The sequence below is a fragment of the Akebia trifoliata genome, chromosome 11 (assembly GCF_017979445.1).
Source record: "Akebia trifoliata isolate Shusen 1 chromosome 11, ASM1797944v1, whole genome shotgun sequence".
Taxonomy (NCBI): Eukaryota; Viridiplantae; Streptophyta; class Magnoliopsida; order Ranunculales; family Lardizabalaceae; genus Akebia; species Akebia trifoliata.
This window is the reverse complement of record NC_141385.1, coordinates 33,504,559-33,530,106: the sequence shown is the minus strand read 5'-3', so window position 1 is coordinate 33,530,106 and position 25,548 is coordinate 33,504,559. Positions and strand designations below refer to the sequence as shown.

The following is a 25,548-nucleotide window of genomic DNA, read 5'->3' as shown; positions in this document are numbered from 1 at the left end:
ACTGAATTTTAGTGCTATTTGTGCATGCATACATAATACCATATTTTCTGATGCCGCAGGAACTTCGTTTTGTAATTGGTGCAATTCCTATATTCAATTTATCAGCAGCCATTGCAGCTACCAGACTGTATGTATCATAATTTTTATGATTATTGTCAACTAAGATAATAGTGTAATTTTAGATAAGGTACCAAAATCTAATCTAATATTCAAATGGAAAAATACTAATCACTAGTCAGGACAGCAATATCATATGGGTCTATCATGTCTTGCCGTTTGGTATTTGGCACCCATAAATTCCATATTTCAGTGAGATTTCTAGGCCATAAAGAGGTCTTATTGATGATCTTGACCATCTGATGGTTAGGATCCAAGGATCAGCAAACAACAATTGATCTATGTTGGGACCCATCAAACAGTTGTCTTTTGTAGCATTCAATATTTAAGAAGGGGGGCTAATTTAGGCTCTTCTGTTTTTCGTTACAGGGCACTCTTCTTTTCTTCTTTTATTTATTTTTTTTTTTAATTTTGTAACAACCAAATTGCTTCTAAAAGGTGAGTATCTGTTATTAAAAACAACGTGCCCAAATGGCTTTCCTTGACTTCTCTTTATTCGGAGCCATGTAACAAGGATAATCTGTGTTGTGTGTAGTTCTCATGGTGAATGCATGTGCCATAAATAATGAGTAGAACATGATCAACATTTGCTTTGTGTTTTTTCCATCTGAATAAATCTTTCAAACATGGCCTATTTTGAAGTTGGACACCATATGAGTTCATTGTGTTAACGTTACTAAACTGTTTGGTTGTAATTGTAACCAAGTTTTAAAATCTCTTCTTGACACAATATTTCGGAAGATAAAAACCGATATGATGTCAACTTACAAAACATTTTGAGACAATCCGAAACCTTCAATGTTTTGTTCCTGTCTTGGTCGAAACTAGATTGTTCTGCCTACACATTCCAAAACATAACAAAACTTTGTAACATGGTTGTAACCAAGGAGTACCTCAGTGTTTCATTATCCATTGATACCCATGGAAAGCATTGATCATGTATCCTTTGTTCCAACACAATTATTTATTTTCAACTTCTATTTGGACTCGAGTTTTTTTTTTCCTTTCCTTGGTTGTAAGTTACTATTAAACTCAATGATTTCTCATCTCAATTCTTTTCAGCTACAACAATAGGAAGAAAGGTGTCTGGAAGTGGTTTTATGTCATTATGCTTGGATCTCTTCTAGTCAGGTTGGAAGTGTAATGACTATTATTCTTAGAGAGTTGCTATTGCCACATCAATTTTTACTAACGCCACACCAACTGTGTGCAATTTTTTGTGATTTATATAGGAATTGGTGTGGCATAAGTAAAGTTGGTGTGGCAATAGTAGCTCTCTATTCTTATTGCAAGTAACCCATGCATTGTACCTATGCACTCATTTCTGGTTGTTTTAGTCTAGGATGCTCTATCATTACGTTCATGGCATCATATGAGAACTATCCGGGTGGTTATGCTCTAAAAGCTTTGCATCAGCTGGGTGAGGCCTCTCTCCATACCTTGAATTTTTTTTTTTTTTTTTTTTTTGTAGAACAAAACATTCCTGTTGATGTCATATTAAATGATCTCAGACACCAAATCTCATTGATTAAATCATCCTTGTTGGGATCTGCAAGCATTTATTATGTCAGCCTGTGGGAAATGGACTACGGCAAAGGAGTCTTAAGTCTAACATGTGTCATTGAGTCAGATTGGAATACCAAAAGCATTTGAATTCACCCACTTTTCTATTGACAAAAGAAAAAGGAAAAAAAAAATAGTTTCTATTAACTATAAAAATATGCACGAGCAAATGATATGTGCATTATAACAATGTCTACTCTATGAAGCTAATGTTTGCTATTTCATGAATATGCTGTTTACTGGTATGGTTTATCAGATGTATATTATGTATAAAGATCCAGTTGACTTGATATGAAATTTCCAAATGTAGGTCGTATAATTATATTTCTAAACTAATCCAAGTTATGTTCAAGTGAAACATAACAGTGAAGTTTCCCCATCTAGCATTTTATCCCAAATGAATTGATGGGATATCCTGATCTTTTTTGTTCTGTTTGTGCAAGATAATTCATTAAGAATCATACTAATAAGGAACAAACCAACTGAGCTATGGTCCAAGCCCTAACCCATGTACTTAGGGGGCACACGCCTTAACCACTCGGCCAAATTAGTGAATTTTCCAGGCCCAGAAGGAACATTATTGAACCATACCCAATTACATCTATTCCTTGACCTAAGAACGTTATTGAAACATTAATGCAGGATGATGCAAACTTAACCTAAGATGATGATTCTGAGATCAAGAATAATTATCAAGATCAATGACATTCATGAATAAGCTAATTTTACCATAGATTATAAAAGGAAATCTCATAAATACTTAAAAATGATTTTTAGGCTAAGTTGCAATCCTAAATGACTACTCCTAAGTCCTACATATTAAAATTGGGGATCCTAGGGAAGATAGGACTTCCAAACTAACCTAGGGTCTCAATTTAGTACCTATGAAGATTTTCTTAAGTCCGATAAAGGGTTTCAAGAAATTGTTACAGGCTCAAAGGGTTTGTGGCTATTGTAGAAGTTTCAACATTTCCAGTTGGCTATCTATTAAAGACTAAACGCATAGTTTTGCAATTACAGGAATGTGGTAATAAGGTTAAAAGGTTGGTATGGGGGTTATATTTGGTGGGTGGGAAGGTGGGCTATGGTTTCTTGATGATGGAATTAGGGTTGATAAGGGGGTTGGCCAAGAAAATGATGGCAGTGATTTGCTGGACAGCAAGTTATATTGACGAAAACAGTAAAAACCATCTATGTTTCAATCCCCTAATTCTATCTCCTTGAATTTTCAGCTTTTGAAAACTCATTAAAAAAGACATGGTAAAGTTACCAAATTGCTCCCAAACATCTATATTATAACCATAGACTAAGAAAACATAAAAATAAGTCTAAATACCAACCCTAATCACTAAAATAGACCCTCTTTAGTATAAAACTAAATAAAACATAAAATCTAACTAATGACTCAAAGGAAAGGCCCATGAACTCAGATGTCCTCATCAGTTTTGTTTTATTTTTTTTTTTGGTGGGGGTGGGGGTGGGCGCAAGGTATTTGGGCCTCTTAGAGCACCCGATTAATCCTCGGGGCATATGCAATCCCCTCCCCCACACAAATAGCTGGGAGATTCCTCTCCCACCACAAATAGCTTGGAGACTCATTCAAATTTCATTCCTCGTGTTCTTTTGCTTAGAAAGGGCTCAACTTGAAGCAAGGTGAACCCCAGCTTGATCATACAATGGAATATGTCAGTCAGGCCTCTAGCTGTAGTTCTATGTACAACTCACTTAATCAGCTCTTTTGAAGGAAATATTTCAAAGGATTTTTGGTGCTTAGAAACTTGTTTATTGTCCGATGTTTTAACCATGGTTCAAAGTTTCATCGCTTCTTGAAATGTCTCGACATAGGTGTCTTGGTCTCTGAGGTTATGCAGGCAGCCAAAATAAATCTAGGGAAAAAGAAGATAAAACTTTATTCTTTGCCGAAGCCTCCTTTCTTAAGAGGGAAATCTAGGCAAAACCGTATGTAGAACTCTAATCCAAGCAAACTCAGAAATGAACAAAGGAGCTACCCCCCTGAGGAAAAATCACGTTCAATAATCAGAAGTCTCTTTCACATGTTTTCATGACATCTACTTATTAACTTTTGGTAAGTAATAATAACATATATTTATAAGAAACAAAACCCTAAACCTAGCTCAACACCTAAGAAACAAATCTTAACCATTCATCTAAAGTAACTATAAATTTTCCTAAAAACGGTAAAATACTGCTAATTTTGTACTTATATCATACAAAAACTTTCAACCCTGTTTCGATACCCAAAGCCCCGGAACATGCATATAATTTGTGAAATGCTGTTGTAGATGCCTGACAGATGCATAAACAGCTTTTCAACATGCCTGACAGCTTCTTAATTAGATGCCTGAGTAAAGAATTATGCTTCTTAGAAGTTTACAATTTCTAGGCCCAGCTGGATTTGGGAATGTGAACTTCCTTAACTGGCCATTTGTTCATTGTAGCTTCAAACAACTATCGATCGTTGTTTTTGACCACATGATTTTGAAGACCTACTACTTTGGTCCGCTTCAGAGTTTACACTACGAGACATTTTCATCAGTAGGTCCCATTTTATTCTTTACATCACCTCCGTCTGTCGCCTGTCTAGGTCATGTATCAGATTTTCAACTGACAAAAATGTACCTTGAATAACTATAATTGATTATTCTTAATAAAAATTTCATCATTCATCTTGACCATGGTGTGGTATGTATTGCATCATTTATGTTCTCGGCAAACTCCCAGCTTTGTTTTTCTTACTAATTGAATTGATTTTTCATTTCAATAGCCCCAGAAGTTGACAATGCAAAAGATCAGTGGGTTCACATTGACACATTTTCAGCAATGAACGGAATTTCCCGCTTTTGTGAGAATGATTACCCCTGGAGGTATGCATGCTATATATTCCAATCAATTCTTTATTGTTGAATTTTGATAATTAGAAATACAACTTCCTACATGAAAGCAGGTATTCCAAAGAGGAAGGAATTAAATTTGAAGAATTTCGCCATAGAAATTTCACCTACCTTCTGAAGTGAGTTTCCTTTGTCCACTCCTGCTTATTGTCAAAAACAGAAAATAGTGTTTTTTTTTCTAGTCTTTCTCATTCTTTCCAGAAATGGGACATGGGGAGATGCAGAACTCAACCAAAGGAAAGTAAAAGTTTACTTAATTTCTTCACTTTGTTCAGTTCTAAAGATATTTGAGCATTCTCCCTTTCACAATGAAATCTTTGATGGTCTTATGGATCTCTTCACAAGACTTGTGGAGTGGAATTTGGCAAATGGATTGTTGTTCCTGCCTGCAATCTTGACTCCCCTTGGGTAGGGCATCAATGGATCAGATCAGACCTGAAATCTGATCTATTCCAATCTGATAACGTCAGGTCTGGATCGACGATTTAGATTCTGATAAGGATCCAATACGATAAGGTTCTGATCTACTATCTTGTTGGATCGAATCTGGATTGACCATGTCCTGATCTGATAAAATGTTAGAAATTATGTTATATATTTATTTAAATATATGAAGTTTATTTAGATTGTGTACGTCAATTGGGTTTGGTCCAATCCAATTGGTTATCAGATCGGGTTTGGATCCTAATATTGAGATCTGATAAAAACCTGATCCATTAAGAGCCCAATCCAATACTTATCAGATCAGTTCTGTATCTGGTCAATTCTTATTGAATTGGCACCAAATCAAACCCGATCTATTTACAGCCCACCCTTGGGGTTGTTAGGTCTGCTAAGTCATTAAAAAATTTCCTTTTTTTGGTGGTCGGTCTGTGTTGTAGGAGCAGTTCACGTGTTTCATATACCAATGTCTTTGAACATGGATACAGCCAACACAACTATGTAGATAGATATCTTTTTTTCTCTTTATTTATGAATCAATCAAAAAAGAGACATAACTATATTCCCTATCCAATGAATCTAATCTTTTTGTGTCTATGTAACAGCGAGCATCCCAGCATTGATGGATTCGAGTGTTTATTTGCTGTAAATGGGTTCTCAAGGGTTCGTCTGCAAAGTGGCTTCCCATCCATTTTGTTGGTAAAGGATTAAACCCAATCTCTTATTCAAGGTACTTGTTTCATGGCCATGTAACTAAATGTTTTCTTCTTTGTCATCGCTACGCTACTGCTACTTCTACTACTACTACAGTTGGAGTCCAAAGTATTTATTCATGGAAACAAGAGAAACCAAGATATCATGCATTCAAATTGGCCAGGATGCCCTTGATCTGCAAAGGGAAGGTCCGTATTTCATCTAAGTTTGACTAATGAAAGTTTCAGAGATTAGTGTCACTTTATATTCGACATTCTTCAGCATTATAACTATTATTCTATTTTTGATAGATGATAGGGCTTCTAAAGCTCAAACTCAATCGTCCGGGATTATGGCCTCATCCTCTACCTCTACCATGCTTCAATTGGATGAATGAGAAATTATTTCTCAAATATTTTGAAACAAAAAAATGACAACACAGCAAGCCCAAATAATACAAGCTAGACATCTTCAAGGTTAGAGCTACATGATGAAAGATATGATTATTTATACATCATGTTTATGAGACTTCAGAATAGGTCAACGTGACAAAAAGAACCCATCAAGTGTTATATATTGACAAGTTTTTGCAATTTTAAATTAAAGATATTTATATCTTGAGTTTAATTTCTAAGATGATCTGCTGATGAAACCTCATGACTACTGTCCGACCAATATGCAGCACCAATAAATTCTCCTATTTATTATGAAAAGAATATGCATGTGTGAGTATGAGATCCCAGAACCTCAATCACCTGAAATTATCAAATCAGATTTCGGATCCAATCCAAATTATTGGCAGACACCCAACTTTTTAGATGGTATGTGGAATATATATCTACACATTGTAGTAACAATGATTTTCTGAGCTCAACACTTTTGGATAATTGTAGTATCCAATGAACCAATAAACTCGGTTATGTCTGAGAAATCTGAGTTGGAAATATGTGCTCTTACAGAATCCACCTTCAATTACTAATCTCGCTTTCCAATGGAATTGGTCACCTCATTGACTCAAGTCGATTTGTTTGATTTTTGTTAACCTAATGGATGTGTTAGTTATTAGTGATTGTAACTTAGATACCCTCAAAGTAGGGTCGAACCAGGGGTGTGGGCTTTATTTGTACACCCTTAGCATTTAATTTAATAATCCAGGTTATAATAAAAATGAATATTTTTGAAATATGTATATAAATATTTTCAGTTGGTGGGGGTTTGAATCAGTTTCAGAATATTTGGCTCTACGAATTGTTTTTATCAGAATCACTGGATTTGGTTACATTCTTGTGTTGGATCTATACTCAAAATAGGATTGATAAGAGGATCTGAATGTTAGATTATAGTACTAGAATTTGGTGTGATTGTTCCTCATGCTTACATATTTCTTATTATTCTGATATTTTCTTCACCTCAATTTCAAATTGGATTGGAGACGTGTAAGAGTCGTGCTTGCTTCGGTGATATTGGGATTTACTGCGAGATTCTCACATTTCTGATGTGGGGTGCAAACATAACTGTAGATGTGTTTTCTTGAGATATGAGTAATAAGCATTTATGATTATGTGTGCACCTCCAAGTCAGAAATGTGAAAATTGCAGTTAAATCCAATGTCACTGCAGCATTAGTGGACTCATAATTCCAAATATGGGAGAAGGAAATTCATTTGGTGCTAGAGAGGGTGAAAGAAAAACCTATGATTCAATTGGGTCCTATTTTTTTGGGGCCAATTTCTTGTCCAGCTCGGCCCAGCCGGATGTAGAGTTGGACCGGTCATGGATCGTTCTATTTGCACCCACCGTTTATGCTCAGTGCACCGACTTACCTCCAGGTGGAGTGAGCACAAATGGAGGGTGAAAAAAAAATGAGAAAATTACTCTGTACGACTCTTTATTGAGAATATTTATCAAATAGTCCCCCAATACGTATCACTTAATAAAATATAAATCTACCAAGGATCTTTGAAGTTTTTTTTTTTTAAATAAAATAGCTGAAATACCCTTTTAACAACTTTACAAAGTGTTTAATCAAAAAAAAAAAAAAAACTTGACTAATTTATTTAGTTATTAATATTTCTATGAAAAATAAAAAATAAAAATATTATTTATTAAAAATTATTCCTAAATTCATTATAATTTTATTTGACTCATTTGTGTCGACTTGTTAATTTTTTAGTTGAATCAATTCGTGAACATTTAAATTGAGTTTTAAAATTATATTTTAATTATTTAAAATTATTTATATATTTTAATAAAGCTAATATACATAGACTAAATCACTTTGATGTTGTTCATACTCATCTCCATCATCATTGTTGTAGTCATCATCATTATCATTATCATCAATGTGATTTAGAGATAACTAATTTTGAGAAGAGAAAGATTTTTAATATTTCATTGATCTAATATGAGATGACTATAATTAAGGGGAATTTCATTAATTATAAAACATAAGAGTAACTCAAATATTATCAAATAAACATGTTTCTTCAAACTTCAAAAATCATTAACAGGGTAATTATGCTATTTTTACTTCAAAAAATCTTTTTTAGACTAATATTTGATAAATTGGGTATTAAAGAATCTTTTCATTTAATATTTTAAAAATCAAATCAAATCAATTAATCGATCAAGCTCAATGGAAATTTGTCACAAATTATGTTTGATTGTGAACCATCAATTTTGAAAGATATTCTTATTTATGAAAATAAATTAAGGTAATATATATATATAGTGAGAAGATCATCCTCATCAAAAATCAGTCCAATCTGAAACTCCATCAAAAATGATTTTAGAATTGTTAACCATCAATTGTTTATTGAAAATTTGTACACCACATTTGATGGATCTAGAAGTTTCAGATTCAATTGATTTTTGGTGAGGATGATCTCCTAACCATAGAGATCATCCTCGCAAAAAATCAATCCAATCCAAAATTTTAAACCACATAGGACAAAACTTTTGTAAACCTTTTGTGAGAATAAAATTGTGAGCCTAACGCGAGAGACTCTCTCTCTCTCTCTCTCTCTCTCTCTCTCTCTCTATATATATATATATATATATATATATATATATATATATATATGGGTCCCGTTCGCCACCCTTAGTTTTACCACACACTTTAACAAACGCGTTTTGTCTTACATGGGTTAGAAGTTTCGGAATGAGCTGATTTTTGGTGAGGATGATCTATATGGTGAGAAGATCATCCTCACCAAAAATCAGCTCATTCCAAAAATTCTAACCCCATCAAAATTGATTTACAAAAAATGAACGGTCCACGATTTTTCAACGTGTAAACATGAGGCTAAACATTTCGGAATGGGCTGATTTTTGGGGAGGATGATCCTCTAATCATAGAGATCATCCTCACCAAAAATCAGCTCATTCCAAAACTTCTAACCCATGTAGGACAAAAAACGTTTGTTAAAGTGTGTGGTAAAACTTAGGGTGCTGAACATTTCCATATATATATATATATGGGAAATGTTCAGCAACAAACATTTTGACAAACATTTTGGCAAAACATTTTTCAAAATAGGGTTAGAGGTTTTGGAATGAGCTGATTTTTGGTGAGGATGATCTCTACGGTGAGGAGATCATCATCTCCAAAAATCAGTCCATTCCAAAACTTCTAACCCCATCAAAAATGTTTTACAAAAAATGGACGGTCCACGATTTTTCAACTCGTAAACATGGGGCTAGAAGTTTTGGAATGGGCTGATTTTTGGTGAGGATGATCTCCTCACCGTAGAGATCATCCTCACCAAAAATCAGCCCATTCCAAAACCTCTAACCCATGTTTTGAAAAATGTTTTGCCAAAATGTTTGTCATAATGTTTGTTGCTGAAAGGGACCCTATATATATATATATATATATATATATATATATATATATTATATATATATATATATATATATATATATATATATATATATATATATATATATATATATATAGGGTCAGGTTCAAAGGACAACCATTTCTACACACATATAGACAACGTGTTTTGTCTTATATGGGCAAAAATATTTGGAATGGACTGATTTTTTGTGAGGATGATCTCTGTGATGAGGAGATCATCCTTGCCAAAAATCAGCTCATTATGAAACTTCTAGACCGTCCAATTTTTGTTGAAAAATTATAGACCGTCCAATTTTTGCAAATCAATTTTGATGGGGTTACAAGTTTTGGAATGGGATGATTTTTTGCCAGGATGATCCCCTCATCACAGAGATCATTCTCACAAAAAATCAGTCCATTCCAAACATTTTTGCCCATATAAGACAAAACACGTTGTCTATATGTGTGTTGAAATGGTTGTCCTTTGAACCTGACCCTATATATATATATATCTATATATATATATATTATATATATATAGGGTCAGGTTCAAAGGACAACCATTTCTACACACATATAGACAACGTGTTTTGTCTTATATGGGCAAAAATATTTGGAATGGACTGATTTTTTGTGAGGATGATCTCTGTGATGAGGAGATCATCCTTGCCAAAAATCAGCTCATTATGAAACTTCTAGACCGTCCAATTTTTGTTGAAAAATTATAGACCGTCCAATTTTTGCAAATCAATTTTGATGGGGTTACAAGTTTTGGAATGGGATGATTTTTTGCCAGGATGATCCCCTCATCACAGAGATCATTCTCACAAAAAATCAGTCCATTCCAAACATTTTTGCCCATATAAGACAAAACACGTTGTCTATATGTGTGTTGAAATGGTTGTCCTTTGAACCTGACCCTATATATATATATATATATATATATATATATATATATATATATAATATTATATATATATATATAATATATATATATATATATAGGGTCCCTTTCAGCAACAAACATTATGCCAAAAAATTATATATATATATATATATTATATATATATGGGTCAGGTTCAAAGGACAACCATTTCTACACACATATAGACAACGTGTTTTGTCTTATATGGGCAAAAATGTTTGGAATGGACTGATTTTTTGTGAGGATGATCTCTGTGATGAGGGGATCATCCTGGCAAAAAATCATCCCATTCCAAAACTTGTAACCCCATCAAAATTGATTTGCAAAAATTGGACGGTCTATAATTTTTCAACAAAAATTGGACGGTCTAGAAGTTTCATAATGAGCTTAATTTTGGCAAGGATGATCTCCTCATCACAGAGATCATCCTCACAAAAAATCAGTCCATTCCAAACATTTTTGTCCATATAAGACAAAACACGTTTCTATATGTGTGTTGAAATGGTTGTCCTTTGAACCTCACCCTATATATATATATATATATATAGGGAAATGTTCAGCACCCTAAGTTTTACCACACACTTTAACAAACATTTTTTGTCCTACATGGGTTAGAAGTTTTGGAATGAGCTGATTTTTGTGAGGATGATCTCTATGATTAGAAGATCATCCTCCCCAAAAATCAGCCCATTCCGAAATGTTTAGCCCCATGTTTACACGTTGAAAAATCGTGGACCGTCCATTTTTTGTAAATCAATTTTGATGGGGTTAGAAGTTTTGGAATGAGCTGATTTTTGGTGAGGATGATCTCCTCACCATAGAGATCATCCTCACCAAAAATCAGCTCATTCCGAAACTTCTAACCCATGTAAGACAAAACGCGTTTGTTAAAGTGTGTGGTAAAACTTAGGGTGCCGAACGGGACCCATATATATATGGAAATGTTCGGCACCAAACATTTTGCCCAACCATTTTTATCCTACATGGGTTAGAAGTTTTGGAATTGACTGATTTTTGGTAAGGATGATCTCTACGGTGAGGAGATCATCATCACCACCAAAAATCAGCCCATTCCAAAACTTCTAACCCCATAAAAAATGGTTTACAAAAAATGGACGGTCCACAATTTTTCAACTTGTAAACATGGGGCTAGAAGTTTTGGAATGGGCTGATTTTTGGTGAGGATGATCTCTACGGTGAGGAGATCATCCTCACCAAAAATCAGCCCATTCCAAAACTTATAACCCATATAGGACAAAAATGGTTGGGCAAGATGTTTGGTGCTGAACGGGAACCATATATATATAAAAGATGATACAACCAAATTGAATAATGATCCAACTGCTGTCCAAACAATTTTATAAATGCTTTATTACCTAAAGATTATAAATTTCACACTTAAACTACTTCAAAAGTTGCTAGCGGGGGGAGGGAGAGATTTTAAATAAGCCTAATCATAATTGTAAACAACTATTAAAATTTGTTTAAACAAATGTTACAATGTTTTGTAATGTTTTGTAATGTTGAGATTATAATTTGAGACAAACCTTTGTAATGCTCCAACAGTGTCAATTTTAATTGGGGTGTGATAAATAATTTAAGAAATTGGGGTGCAATAAGTTAAAGTTGGGGTGCCAATAGGAATTCTCTTTTGTTTTTCCTTCTAATTGAAATATAATAAGTAAAAGTTGGAGTGCCAATAGCAACACTTTTTATTTTACATTTTTTTTAATGTGTTTGAATAGTGTTTTAAAGTAATGAATAGTGATTTGAAGGTGGACCCATTGGAGTATAAAAGTGGCTTGGAGCCCTCATTTTGAAGAATATGCCAATTTGAAGGCAACTATTAAAGCTGTTGGTTGGAGATGCTCTACTAACTCTAAGAAAAACCATTTCTCAGTTATATTCTACGGAACCAATTGATCAAAATAAACATAACTTTGCAATGTAAATGATTTACGAAAAAAAAAAACAGGACCATCACAGTAAACAAATTTCCATTTGAGGAGCATTAGAAATTACATGAAATGCACAATAAGATTATGTATTGAGATTGCGGAAGAGTCACAAACTATTCAGTAGGCGGTGCAGAGAATATTAGTCTTAAGAGGAGGCCAAAAATGATACCAGTGAGTCCCACAAACGCAGAAAATTTCAAGGAGAAGCCTGAGTCAGTGTTCCGATTTCTTCTTCTTCTCCTCAGCATCTCCTGAAATATGAAAAAGAAAAAGGATTGAGTATTTGCTTGTTTTAAAGAATGTAAATGTCAATTATCTCCGGTTCACTTTAGGATGATTTCGAGAACTAAGTCTTGTAGGACGCTAACAATTATTTCCAGTGCATTTGGCATAGTCAAAATTGTATCTCTACTACTACATGAATAAGAAGCATCACTTAGTTCCAGCATAATTGGGTGAAAGACTTGGTATCATTTTTTGAGTGAATGGGTAAAGATACAAGCCATGCAGACACACGAGAGCTTGTATACTTTTGTACCTCTACATGTATAGCAAGTATCACTTACGTTTAGTATGATCGAGTTCAAGTTTTTATGTTCCCTTCTAGAAATGGATGTGAAACTTAGCATCCATTTTAAGTGGATAGGTAAAGATACACGTTGTGCACAAGCATGAGCATGTATTTTTTATTTTTTTTTCTTGCCAATCTTGATCCATGATTTCTACCAATCTAATGGCTAGAAATCACTAACCAGGCTGATCTTTTCTGTAGGTCCACCAGGAATGGACCGAAAATTCTTGGGGCCAGTGGGACCGAAAGAGTGCACATGTGGCATTGTTCAGGTGTGGGTTCATTGAAGCAAATCATCACATCATTGTCCTTCATCAAAATTTGCAGACAACTAAAAATAAAATGAACTTGGGTTAGAATAAGATACTATCATACCAGTTCCTGCTGCAATAGGTGATTTTGTCTAACAACAGCATCTTTTTCCTCCCTTAGTTTCTGAACTGCATTGATCTACAAGGAAAAAAATGATTTAAAAGAAAGCACAAGGGAAAAGGGAATTATAGATATCCCCTTAATTATCTTATTCCAATAAACAAGGTAATATTTGAATTTAAAGGTAAAACTACTTCAAATATTACCTTTAAATAAAATAAGATTGAAAGATGGCGAAACTAGTCTCAATAACTAAGCATCCATATGCTAATAAAATTTAAAGAGAGAAAAAAAAAAATTGCAGGGACCACAGTAATAAACTGCAACTAAATTATTAACCTAATGATGATGCCTACTTGTTTCATCCCATATGAAATTCGTCCAAAAAAAAGGGTCCTAATAAATGAGGCTTTGATGATGGTGATGGATGTACACAACCAGAGATAAGTACAAGTGGGAGATTGGGAGAGAAACTTGATTAACCATGAGGAGGAAACCTCACCACACTGAAGTCAAACTCTTCCTCTCCAAAGATACCAATTCAATATTCTATCTCAAAGAGGACTCAAAAGCAAGCAAAAGTTTACCTCCCTATGTAAGGATAAGCTTATAGACATAAAAGTCTGAATCTTGGACTAATTCTAACCAGTGAATGCATCCCTCGCATACTAAACGTCAATCCCCAAAGAAATAACAATAACACCCATCATTCAATCATTTCTCTCCTTCAAACTTTCTTTAACATTTGCCTACCCCCACTGACACACACATAAAGTAAATATATCCCCAGTTAAAAAGAAATTAACATATTAACATTCCATCAATACCATATAATGAAAATGAGCCTTTACAATGTTTAACATTTTCAGCCATTCTTTCCAAAGAAAAAATGACCTATACTATTGACTGACGATAATATTATTATTTAGGCCAATTTGAAATTTATAGAGGCCATGTCATAACCATTCATTTAGTTGCCTAAATTACCAAGCTACCAACAAAAATGGTCGTTTTGAGGTATTTCCACACCATCAATTTTACTAGACACTCCTCTTCATGGATGTCAATACTAAATTTGCATTCCACAAACTCAGTCTTAGTTCTACTTATTGCAAAGCCCTTGGACTCCAATGCCTCTCCAGAATCCTAATTTTGCATTGACCTCCTCTTTCGTCTCATCAACTAATGTTACATCATCTACAAATAACATACAGGGAAGTATTCATCCAAGGCCTTATATAATGAGGACCTCATATAAACTCATTGCTTGATTCTAAAAACTGCTAAAGAGCCCCCATGGAAAAAAATAAAATTTGTTGTCTCAAAAAGCTAGCAAATTTCTTGGCTTGCACATCTACAGCCCCGAAGGTGGTACCCATAAGTTTTGACAAAGGATAACCCCACAATGTATTGGTGGTACCTATTGGTGTGCAATCCATGAAATTTGATGGCTTTCAAGCTCTTAAGTCCTCTCCCTTACCCCACCCCACTCTCCAAAAGAAAAAACAGTGCAAGATGCAACCTTTTTATCTATTAAAACTCACACAAAAATACTAAATCAAATTATTCAACTTTTGGGTGAGGGTAAATTCTCCATAAAAATCAAACATCTTATCATCTTTGTCACTGTTTAAAAGAAAAAAGAGAGATTTAGAAAAGAAGCTTTGAGAGAGACTCAATAAATAAATAAAAAAGAAGCATATTCTATGAACCTCCTCTCTTATATTTATATAAGAGAATTAGGGTTAAACTAAGTGGGAAGTGTGAAACTGGAAAGGACCAGTTTGCCCCCACACGTCCTATACATACCAATAACACTCCCCATCAAGTTGGAAAGTCCAACTTGGAACAAAAAAACTAAAGGAAATAAACTAAAGAAAATACAGAAGATAAACTACCAAAGAAAAGAAAATAAAAGAAACTAAAGAAAAAATAACACTTCCCCTCAAACTGAAGCCTAAATATCAAGTAAATCCAGCTTTGAGCAAATAAGACTGAAGCAACTATAGTTAAGTGCCTTAGTGAACATATCTGCAAACTGATCTTCAGACTTTACAAACGGTATATTAATTTTCCCACATAAAACCTTGTCTCTGATAAAGTAACAATCTGTCTCAATGTGCTTTGTTCGCTCATGAAACACTGGATTGGAAGCAATATGAATTGCAACTTGATTATCACAATATAATCGCATAAGAGCAGCTATCTTAACACCCAATTCTCCGAAAAAAAATTTAACCCATGTCATAAGAGTCATTGCTCTATATTCTACCTTTGCACTAGACCTTGCAACCAATTTTTTCTTCTTACTTCTCCAGGAAACCAAGTTTCCTCCCAAGAAAGTGCAATACCCAGATATAGACCTCCTATCAGATGGAGAACTTGCCCAGTCAACATCACAATACCTTTCTAAGTCCAAATGATTTTTGGACTTATACCACAAACCACGTCCTGAAGATCATTTAAAAATTTGAAGGATCCGAACAACACCTCCCCAATGTAGAACCCTTGGAGTTTCCATAAACTGACTCCCTACACTTACTGCAAAAGAAATATTTAGACGAGTGATAGTCAAATAATTGAGTTACCAACTAGTCTTCTATATTTTCCTGGATCATCAAACAATTCTCCACTGTCTACTATCAACTTTGAATTAGGGTCCATTGGGGAATCCATAGGTTTACTTTCCAACATACCTGTCTCATCAAGTAAATCAAGAACATACTTTCTTTTAGTCAGGTTAATACCTTTCTTGGATCTCACAACTTCTATCCCTAAGAAATAACACAACTTGCCAAGATCTTTTGTTTGAAACTATGTCTAAAGGAAGGCTTTCAGCTCCTCTATTCCATTAATGTCATCACATGTAATGACTATATCATCAACATAAACTACCAAAATGATAGTCCTTGAAGAACTGAATCGAGCAAACACAGAATGATCTGTCTAACACTGTTTCAACCCAAATTGAATTACTACCTCACTAAATCTCCCAAATCAAGCTCTTGGAGACTGTTTTAGGCCATAAATGGCAGTTTTCAACTTACACACCATGTCAGACTCCCCCTAAGCAACAAAACCAAGAGGTTGCTCCATGTACACATCCTCTTCCAAATCACCATTCAAAAATGCATTCTTAACATCCAACTGACATAAAGTCTACTGAAAGTGGGTAGTAAGGGAGATGACAATATGAACAAAAGTCATTTTTGCCACAGGAGAAAAAGTTTCTGAGTAGTTCACATTATAAGTTTGAGTATAGCCTTTGGCCATGAGACGGGCCTTCAACCGCTCAACAGACCCATCAAGCAAATACTTCACCACATACACCCAACGACAACCAATAATGCGCATACCAACAGGTAAAGAGACTAGCTCCCAAGTATCATTGTGATGAAAAACATCCATCTCAACCTCCATAGCCCGTCTCCAACCTGAATGAGACAAAGCATCATATATACTACCAATAATAGACACAGAAGAAAAAGTAGAAACGAAACCACGATACGAAACAGACAGATGAGATAAAGAAACAAACTTAGAAATGAGGTGCTTAGTACAATGACAAGTGCATTTCCTTTGTGCACTAGGAAAAATCAGAAGAAATACTAGATACTTGATCTGTAGAATGTGAAGATGATGATAAAGTGTTTGCATCTGGAGGAGGATGGGGATTTAAAGTTGTCAGTTGCTTTCTGCGAGCATAAGTGAGTGAAAATGGAACAGTGGGAGATAAATTAGCCACAGGAAGAAGAAAAGCAAACAAAAGATCATATTATACTGGATCTGTAAAATATAATACAAAATTAAAAAATGTAACATCTGCACTGACAGAAACACGACGGACTGAAGGATCATAGCAACGATAACCTTTCTAGGTCCGAGAGTAACCCATAAATATAAACTTTACTGAATGTGGATCAAACTTATCAAAATTAGGAGACGACTGATGAACAAACGAGACATAATCAAAGGTCTGTGGAGGTAAGGAAAATAAAAGACTCGAAGGAAACATAATAAAATAAGGAGACTGACCATCAAGAACAGACATAGGCATACGATTAATCAAATAACATGTTGTAAGAGTCACATCCCCCTAATAAAGTTTGAGAACTCACATCTGAAACATTAGAGAATGTGCAACTTCAAGAAGGTACTGATTTTTACGTTCAGCAACACCATTTTGTTAAGGGTGTGTGTACAAGAAGTTTGATGAATAATACCAAAGGATGAAAGATAGTAATTCAAAGGTCCAAAATCATATTCTTTAGCATTATCACTACGAAACAACTTGATTTGCACACCAAACTGAGTTTGAATTTCAGTATGAAATAATTTAACAATAGAAAATAACTTGGAATGATCTTTCATTAAATAAAGCCATGTCATTCTTGAAAAATCATCTACAAAAGTAATAAAATACCGAAACCCATAACAGGAAACAATCCTATAAAGACCCCAAATCAGAATGAACTAGATTAAACTAACTTGATACTTTAATACCAGACCTAGATGGATAAGAAACACGATGATGTCTAGCTAATTGACATGACTCACAATCTAAAACAGAAATATTACTCAAAGTGGGAATCATATTTTTTTTAAAACAAAGTGAAGGATGACCAAGTCGACAATGCCATTGTTGTAAAGTGATTGTGGCATGAAGAGTAAGCGAACCTCTACCACCATCTAAATAGTAGAGACCTCCAGATTCATATCCCCCACCAATCGTCATCTTCGTCTTTAAATCCTAAACAACACAATATGAGGGGTAAAACGTCACGGAACAATGAAAAGATTGAGTTAACTTATTGATGGACATTAAACTAAGGAAATTTAAGGTTATATAGTACAGAAGATAAAGAAAGAGTAGAACAGGGAACAACACTTCCAATATTAGAAATCCTAGAAGTAGTTCCATCAGCAAGAGTGACAAACTGAGACGAAGAAGAAGAATGTTGAATGCATAAAAACACACCTGATGACCCTGTCATGTGATCTGACGCCCCTGAATCAATGACTAAAGGGGATGAAGATGAAGTAAGACAGTGAGCTAGAGTCGAAGTGTTGGAGGATGAACCACCAGGCTGAGGAGGATAAAGTAACTTAGAATGCTCGTCACGAGAGATAGTAACCAGACCTGCATGGAAAGCCACCTGATGAGGAGGATTAATAGAACCACCACCATTAAAGTCACCAGAAATAGTCCGATTGACCCAGTTTATGGGCTGACCATGTAAATCCCAACAAAAATCCACAGAGTGACCATTAAGTCCACAATGGATACACTTCCTGAGTGCACCACGACCATAACCACAACCACGACCCCTATTAAAATCACAACTCCCTCCACGGCGTTCTCCACAGTTACCACGATACCCACGACCACCACCACGGCCAATACTACGGCAACGACCACCACCACGGCCAATACTACGGCCACGACCACTACCACGATTTGTAATTCCAGAAACAATCAATGTTGATCGGTCAGATTCAAACACCAATAATATAGTACCAAAACCAACAAAAACTCTCTGAAGGCAAGAAAAAACTTCAGTAAGTAAAGACAACTCTTTACTGGTCAAAATCTGAGATTTAACAGAATTATACTCACATTTCAAACCAGAAAAAAAAAATGAACAACATCCATCTCTTCCCACCGTCGACATAGTACGGCCAAATCAGTAGTAAAGGGTTGATATACACTGAGCTCATTCCGTATGTGAAAACAACTCTTTACTGGTCAAAATCTAAGATTTAACAGAATTATACTCAGATTTCAATCAAAAAAAAAATGAACAACATCCATCTCTTCCCGCTGTCAACGTAGTACGGCCAAATCAGTAGTAAGGGATTGATATACACTGAGCTCATTCCATATATTTTGAAGGTAAGAGTAATATGCCGATAAACTTTGGTCACCTTGTTGAACGGAAAAGAATTTTTCAATCAATTGATAAATCCGAGAAATATTATTTTCTCCAGAATGCATCTTGTCAACCTGAATCCAAATCTCCTTAATAGAAGATAGGAACATTAAGTTGGCACTAATAGTAGAATCCATACAATTCCACAACCACATCTTGAGTATTTTCCTAAACCCACTCAGAGTAGTAAGGATCGTCAGTCTTAGGAGGATCATCTTTCAGATACTTCAATTTTCGCTTGGCAGTAAGGAACACCTCAACAGATTTCGACCAAAGGATAAAATTATCTCCATTTAATTTGATCGAGATCATCTGAAGATTAAAGAACTTAGGAGGAGATAGAACGTTGGACTTTATCTCTATCAGAAATCACTCCACAGTAAATATATCGCACCAAATAAACCAGATTTGAAATATCAATCAAATCTGTTTACATATATATAGCAGATCTGACTCACAAACCAGATCGCAATAACCAAATCTGATCGAATATGGTCTATGTACTTACAAATCAAATCACAGATGACTAAATCGTGGATATTCGGAAAGTAGATCTAAACCTCCTAGGGAAAAACACACCACAAAATCACAACTTACACCACCAAACTACAAAACACCAACTTCAAACATACTCACATACTGTGAGTATTCAACAACTAGAAGATTAAAACCTTAAGTTGTAATCAGAAGCCTAAGATTTTAATACTAAGTAGATCGAAGAAGAAGAAAGGGAAATAAGAAGAGAAGAGTAGGTTCTCAAACTTCAAGATTTACACCTTGCTCTGATACCATGTCACTGTTTAAAGGAAAAATAGAGATTTAGAGGAGAAGCTTTGAGAGAGAATCAATAGAAAAAAAATCCATATTCTATGAGTCTCCTCTCTTATATTTATATAAGAGAATTAGGGCTACACTAAGTGGGACGTGTGGAACTGGAAAAGACCAGTTTTCCCCCACATGTCCTATACATTCCAATAACAATTTTCATGTAGGCCCATATCTATCTATACATATACTCACTCCTAATACGTATGTCCACATGCTTGTGGGCCCATACGGGTAACACTGTAGATCTAATCGTACTTGAATTACTCTTAACATGGTCATTTCCACCAAAAATCAATTCATTCTGACATTACTAACTACATTAAAAATTAACTTTAAAAAAAATGATTACAAAAATAATCCATATTTTTTCAAATCCAAATGAACATTTTAGGAGATTAAGAATATCATAATGGATCGAAATTTTATAAAAACGGTCTTCAAGTACGGACACTTCATTATATGGTTGGACCATTCAACATACACATGGCAGCCGAAATGGCCAACTTAGCATCTCTATTGCTACTTTCACTACAATCTCAGTTAATATTCACAAGGATAAAAACAATACTTGGCATGTGAGATGGTGTGGAAAGGGAATAATCCACGTGGAGGATCCAGGGGGATGCCTAACACATACAATCTGATTTCACTACATCAGCAAGGAATTACAAAGTAGAAACGAAAAGTAATTCTACTAAAATCCACCAAACAAATATAGGTTTAACTACGCTGACAAACAAAGTTAAATAAGAGATCTCACAAAATCAGTGTCAAAACTTTGTTTGGAGCTTCGAGAAGCAACTTGTTCCCCTTCTAAATTCCCACGGCTTGTGTCAGGATAAGTATAAACAACCCTAAGCTTGCACTCCTCTATTGCTTTTTCACCATCTTTATTGAACTATAAACAATAACAACTATCAACTTCTGAAATTGAAGAGAAAATTGAAAAAAGTTGTCATCCAGGTAGTAAGAGAAGACAATTTTTCCACGTAGACAATCTTACAGCATCTTGAGGGATCTCATCAACATCGGTATTAGGAGGCACAATCGTACTTTGCAGGAGAAATTTATCTTTGCATTGAATATCATGGGGATATTCTTGTTGGGCTTGGAGGGTGACTTCATATTCAAAAATACAAGTTCAGAACCAACATGAACAGTTGAAACCATATTTACAAAAAAAAAAAATATGTGGAAATAGTAGGAACCTTTTGTTGCAAACTAAAGAATGGCACCTGTTATAATGCATGAATCCCAAGGTTGTATAACACCATTATTGGGTCGTACGAAGTACTTCTTCGGGGATGTGGTTTTAACCTGGTTATATAACAGGAGAATTCAATTCCAATACAAACCGACTTGTTATAAATAAAATGAAGGAGTAATGTCAAAGACCGTAAGCAGTACCTTGAAAGCAACATGGTGTTCGGTGTTGTTTGCTAACTTGAGATCACAATAGCTTTGCTTTTCCAGCTCAACTGGTTACAGGAATGTCATTGATCATAAATTCACAACTTCTCTAAAACAAGGTACATAGAAATCTAAGAGCATATCTAAGTAACAAGGACACTAAGATTTGTTAGAAAATTAATGCTTCACATTAGGAAAGGTATTAACTAAACTTTCTTTTGTACACAATTATTGTTTACAAACTTAAATATTTAACTAATGTCCAGTTGGTCAAGGTGCATAATTTTATGTTCTACACTTACATGAACAAATATTGATTTAAAATAAAGAAATATATGAACTTGATGCAATATTAGGTTACTGGATACCCAAAGTCACGTCTGACCGTAGTTGCAGATATCCTTAACTAAGATGTTGCACCAAATCCAAAACCTCATCTCCTAACCTCACTGGTTTATGGTACTATATCTCCAAGAACCTTCAATTCCACCAATCTTGTAGTTCAGTAACTTCAACAACAATCTAGGCTTGTATTAGTGGATAACGTTAATAGGTAAATATAGAATAACTTGCTAACACCACAAATTTTTGTAGTACTTTTTTCAGTTTTCAATGGTCTAGGAGTAGGTTCTAGAGAAGACTTGTGATTTGAAGGATCAAATAAACCTAGAGTAGCTTTTTTTCCTCCCTTCGTCCCATAGAAGTATAAAATAACAATTTTGAGAACAAGTTTACACACTTTGTCACACTTGCAAGGAGATTGTGAGAAAGGTAAATATGCACCAACATAAAAAATAAGAGAGATAGAGAGAAAGATACATCCTCAATTATTTATTAAATAGATGTACTCCTATTGCTCCCTAATATTAAGTAACCACCAATTCCTCCTTTCTCCAATACACCTAAGTACCTAAACTATGAGTGCACGTCAGCCTTTGAAGTTAAAACTTGACTACCATAAAACAACCAACCTCAAAACAACATCTTCGTTATCTTTCTCTTTTTCTTCTTCTTTTTTTTTTCTTTTCCTTTTTGTGTGTGTGTGTGTGTGTGTGTGTGTGTGTGTGTGTGTGTGTGGGTGTGTGGTGTGGCTAGGTGTGGGATGATCTCATCACACTTGAATTAGACATACATATAGATGAAAGAGACAACTAAAATTTTTTCTCATTGGTATAAACCCAACCAATACACCAAAAATACATAGGTGTTATTGGTGCTGAAAGTTAAGTGCATATCTCTTTAGGGTTGTAAAATACCACCATGCTTTGCAGTCGACATCCACAACGTCTCACTCTAGTACCCTAAAATACTAGAGTTGACTTGATAAAAGAGTTAACTAAAATTTCTTATCATTGGTATGAACTCAATCAATGCACCAAAAAACTTAGGTGTAAGTTGTACGGAAAGTTAAGACTCATATTTCTTTGGGTTTGTAACACACATCACGCTCCGTAGTCAATGTCCACAATGGCCAACTCTATGGCAGTTGTGAATACCGAGGTAGCCCTTTTCCCCATGATGCCCCTTCTAATGATGATCCCGGTGCTACGTTGTGCTAGCTTTTACAATGGTACCCTTCTTTTGGGACTCAAGGCCATAGTCACCAAGTTGGGGTTCGGGAATAATTCGGCAAGAGAAAAAGTCGAAAAAAACGAAAAAAGCGAGAAAAAATCGTAATAGTGTTAGAATAATTTTTTTTTTTCTACTAAGCAGTGTTATCATTTATATTATCAAATCCTACTTTAAACTATAAGAATAAATGGTCTACGAAAAAACCCTTTACAAAGTGACGATTAAATTACATTTTTTGTTTAAATCACGACTTTTTCAAAAGGTCATGATTAAATCACAACTTTTTCAATCATGAAATTTTTATAAAGTTGACGACTTTGGTGACTATGCTCAAGACAGCCCTTTCCACAAGTCTAAGCTACTTCCAAGGTTTGAACTTAAGACATGGTATTGTCTGTCTATGATACCAAACAGTACAAACCCAGCCAATAAATCAAAAATACCTAAGTATTACTTAGTGGTGTGGAAAATTAAGTCCATATCACTTTGGGTCGTAATAGTCTCATTCAACTGATATTCAATGTCTACGTGTGAATATGTTAGTTATGCTCTCAAGGTTTATTAGTTCATCTAATTTGTCCACTCTCATAGTTATTCTAGAGAACCAATTCAACTACTTTTCTCAACAATAAGAGCCAATCTTTCAAGCTAACCAAATACATCAGTTCGTAGAGCAAAAAAGAAGAATTAATTCATGAAATTCAAGCTTTCAGCCATGTAATGTAACTAAACCACAATTTTAATGAAAAAAATGGATCAAAATTCAGAAACAAGAGGCTTAAAAACAGAGACGAGATTGCTTACATTGAAATGTGAGCTCTTCAGGTTGAACATTGATCAACTGGTTATTACTACTACTCATGATCTCCACCAATTGAGATGAAACCCTAAAACTAGTCAAAACCTACAAACAAAGTATAAAATCAAAACCCTAGATCATTAATTGAAGCACGAACTCGACGTCTCGACCAAGAGAGATCTGAATTAAACAGAAAATAGTGTAACAAACAGGAAATTCAGAATCAAAGATCTCACAAATGTCCCAGAAGAGGAAGAATCGCCGTTAAACTGCAATGGAACTAACGTCAAAATTGACGTATGGCTCGGTCGAACTACAGTTGGAGAAATTCTCCAAAATCGGTTTCAATGTTAGTTTGATTTCTTCAAATAATTATAGACGGTTTGAAATCTAAGGTTGAAAATTTAAATCAAGAGAGAAGCCTTTTTAACAGCCACGTGTCTTTATCGACGTTGCTGATTTTATACTAAAATGGGAATTGAAACATCAACAGATCCTCGTTGCTGCCACGATTTCGTAGAAAAAAACAATGTAGATTTTTTACTCCACGTGTCAGTTTCATTTTGATTTCTGAGATAAATATCTAAAAACAGGAATTTGGATTTTTATCCTAAAATGGGAAGTATATTTTGACCCCCATAGTTTGGCATAATTGTATGTTGATCCCCTAATATTTTGATAATTGCACTTACCTTCCTTATAATTTACTATGATAACATTCAAATGTCATTTTATTATTTTACCCACTTATTTTATCTTCTATTTTTTTTTTTTCATTTAAAAAGATAAAAACTAACTCATCATAGGATGGTAATTTTAATAAGATTTGAAAATGACACAAAATTAATGAATTTGGATCATAATAATAATGTAGACCCGTTTAACATGTTTATTAAATAAATCATGTTTTAGGAACATCAATCCGTTTAATCCATTTTGACACATTTAATTATTATGTCATTTACATATTATTTTAAATCATGAAATATAGGAGAGATTACCAATTTAATAAATATGTCAGATTGGGATTTATGTTTTGAACATAATTATTAAATGGGTTGGATTTAAGTTAGATAAATTTTTAAAATACCTTTACCTCAATACGATATGAGTCAACCCATTGTCCCCATCTAATTATTTTCACAGTCTTAGATACATTTACCCATTTTTTTATAAGAATATTTTTATTTATGAAAAAAATGACATTAAATGAAACACTACCAATTCTAAGATAATAAATTCTAACAAGGCCCTTAACAGATTAAAAATAAATACTATAAAAAGCAATAAATGGAAGATAAGGAAATAAATTTGAATCTCACTAAGAGTATAATCGGTCCATATGATCGCTTGGAATCAGAAGCCATTGGCACCTTAAACAATATGTCTCTTGCATCAATATTGCTCAAAAGCCTGTTTTAAGTGTCAAACTAAAAGCATGGTTTTAAAACTCGATTTCGCATCTTGTCTTGTCTCGTCCAGACTAGATATCGAGTCGTCTCAGATGAGTTTTCCAATATGTTTGAAACGACTTGTTCAAAATATCAAAAAATTGAGTGTAAGTCTTAAATCTCGATAAAAAAAAGTGACTTTATGAGTTGATCTCCTTCAACTTCG

At 34.4% G+C, this 25,548-nt stretch overlaps 2 protein-coding genes across 8 annotated transcripts in view; one reads left to right on the top strand and one right to left on the bottom strand.

The window, feature by feature from the left end:
• ALG12 (homolog of asparagine-linked glycosylation 12) overlaps positions 1–6,353 on the top strand; it is a 78,782-nt gene extending 72,429 nt beyond the window's left edge. For all 4 annotated transcript variants that reach the window (XM_086460283.1, XM_086460282.1, XM_086460280.1 and 1 more), the window contains 8 exons: positions 60–127; positions 1,180–1,248; positions 1,455–1,537; positions 4,466–4,565; positions 4,646–4,711; positions 5,639–5,732; positions 5,844–5,935; positions 6,038–6,353. In XM_086460283.1, coding sequence (XP_086316409.1) covers positions 60–127; positions 1,180–1,248; positions 1,455–1,537; positions 4,466–4,565; positions 4,646–4,711; positions 5,639–5,732; positions 5,844–5,921 — 558 coding nt within the window. In that variant the 3' untranslated portion in view covers positions 5,922–5,935; positions 6,038–6,353. The remainder of the gene's footprint in view (positions 1–59; positions 128–1,179; positions 1,249–1,454; positions 1,538–4,465; positions 4,566–4,645; positions 4,712–5,638; positions 5,733–5,843; positions 5,936–6,037) is intronic.
• Positions 6,354–12,420: 6,067 nt separating this feature from the next.
• LOC147391328 (vesicle-associated protein 2-1-like) lies at positions 12,421–24,383 on the bottom strand. Of its 4 annotated transcripts, XM_086458794.1 has the most exons (8): positions 24,168–24,383; positions 23,937–24,036; positions 21,558–21,628; positions 21,386–21,467; positions 21,154–21,269; positions 20,911–21,048; positions 13,396–13,470; positions 12,421–12,700 (listed from the first exon to the last, which is right to left on the bottom strand). In XM_086458794.1, the coding sequence occupies exons 2-8, from the start codon at positions 23,992–23,994 to the stop codon at positions 12,563–12,565; spliced, it is 678 nt and encodes a 225-aa protein (XP_086314920.1). In that variant the 5' UTR covers positions 23,995–24,036; positions 24,168–24,383; the 3' UTR covers positions 12,421–12,562. The 4 variants fall into 4 exon arrangements, 2 of the variants coding, with proteins under 2 accessions (XP_086314920.1, XP_086314922.1); XM_086458796.1 differs by having other exon boundaries at positions 23,937–24,383; XR_015182900.1 differs by lacking the exons at positions 20,911–21,048; positions 21,154–21,269; positions 21,386–21,467; ... (1 more) ...; positions 23,937–24,036; positions 24,168–24,383 and adding exons at positions 18,070–18,142; positions 18,371–20,904 and having other exon boundaries at positions 12,650–12,700.
• Positions 24,384–25,548: the final 1,165 nt, after the last annotated feature.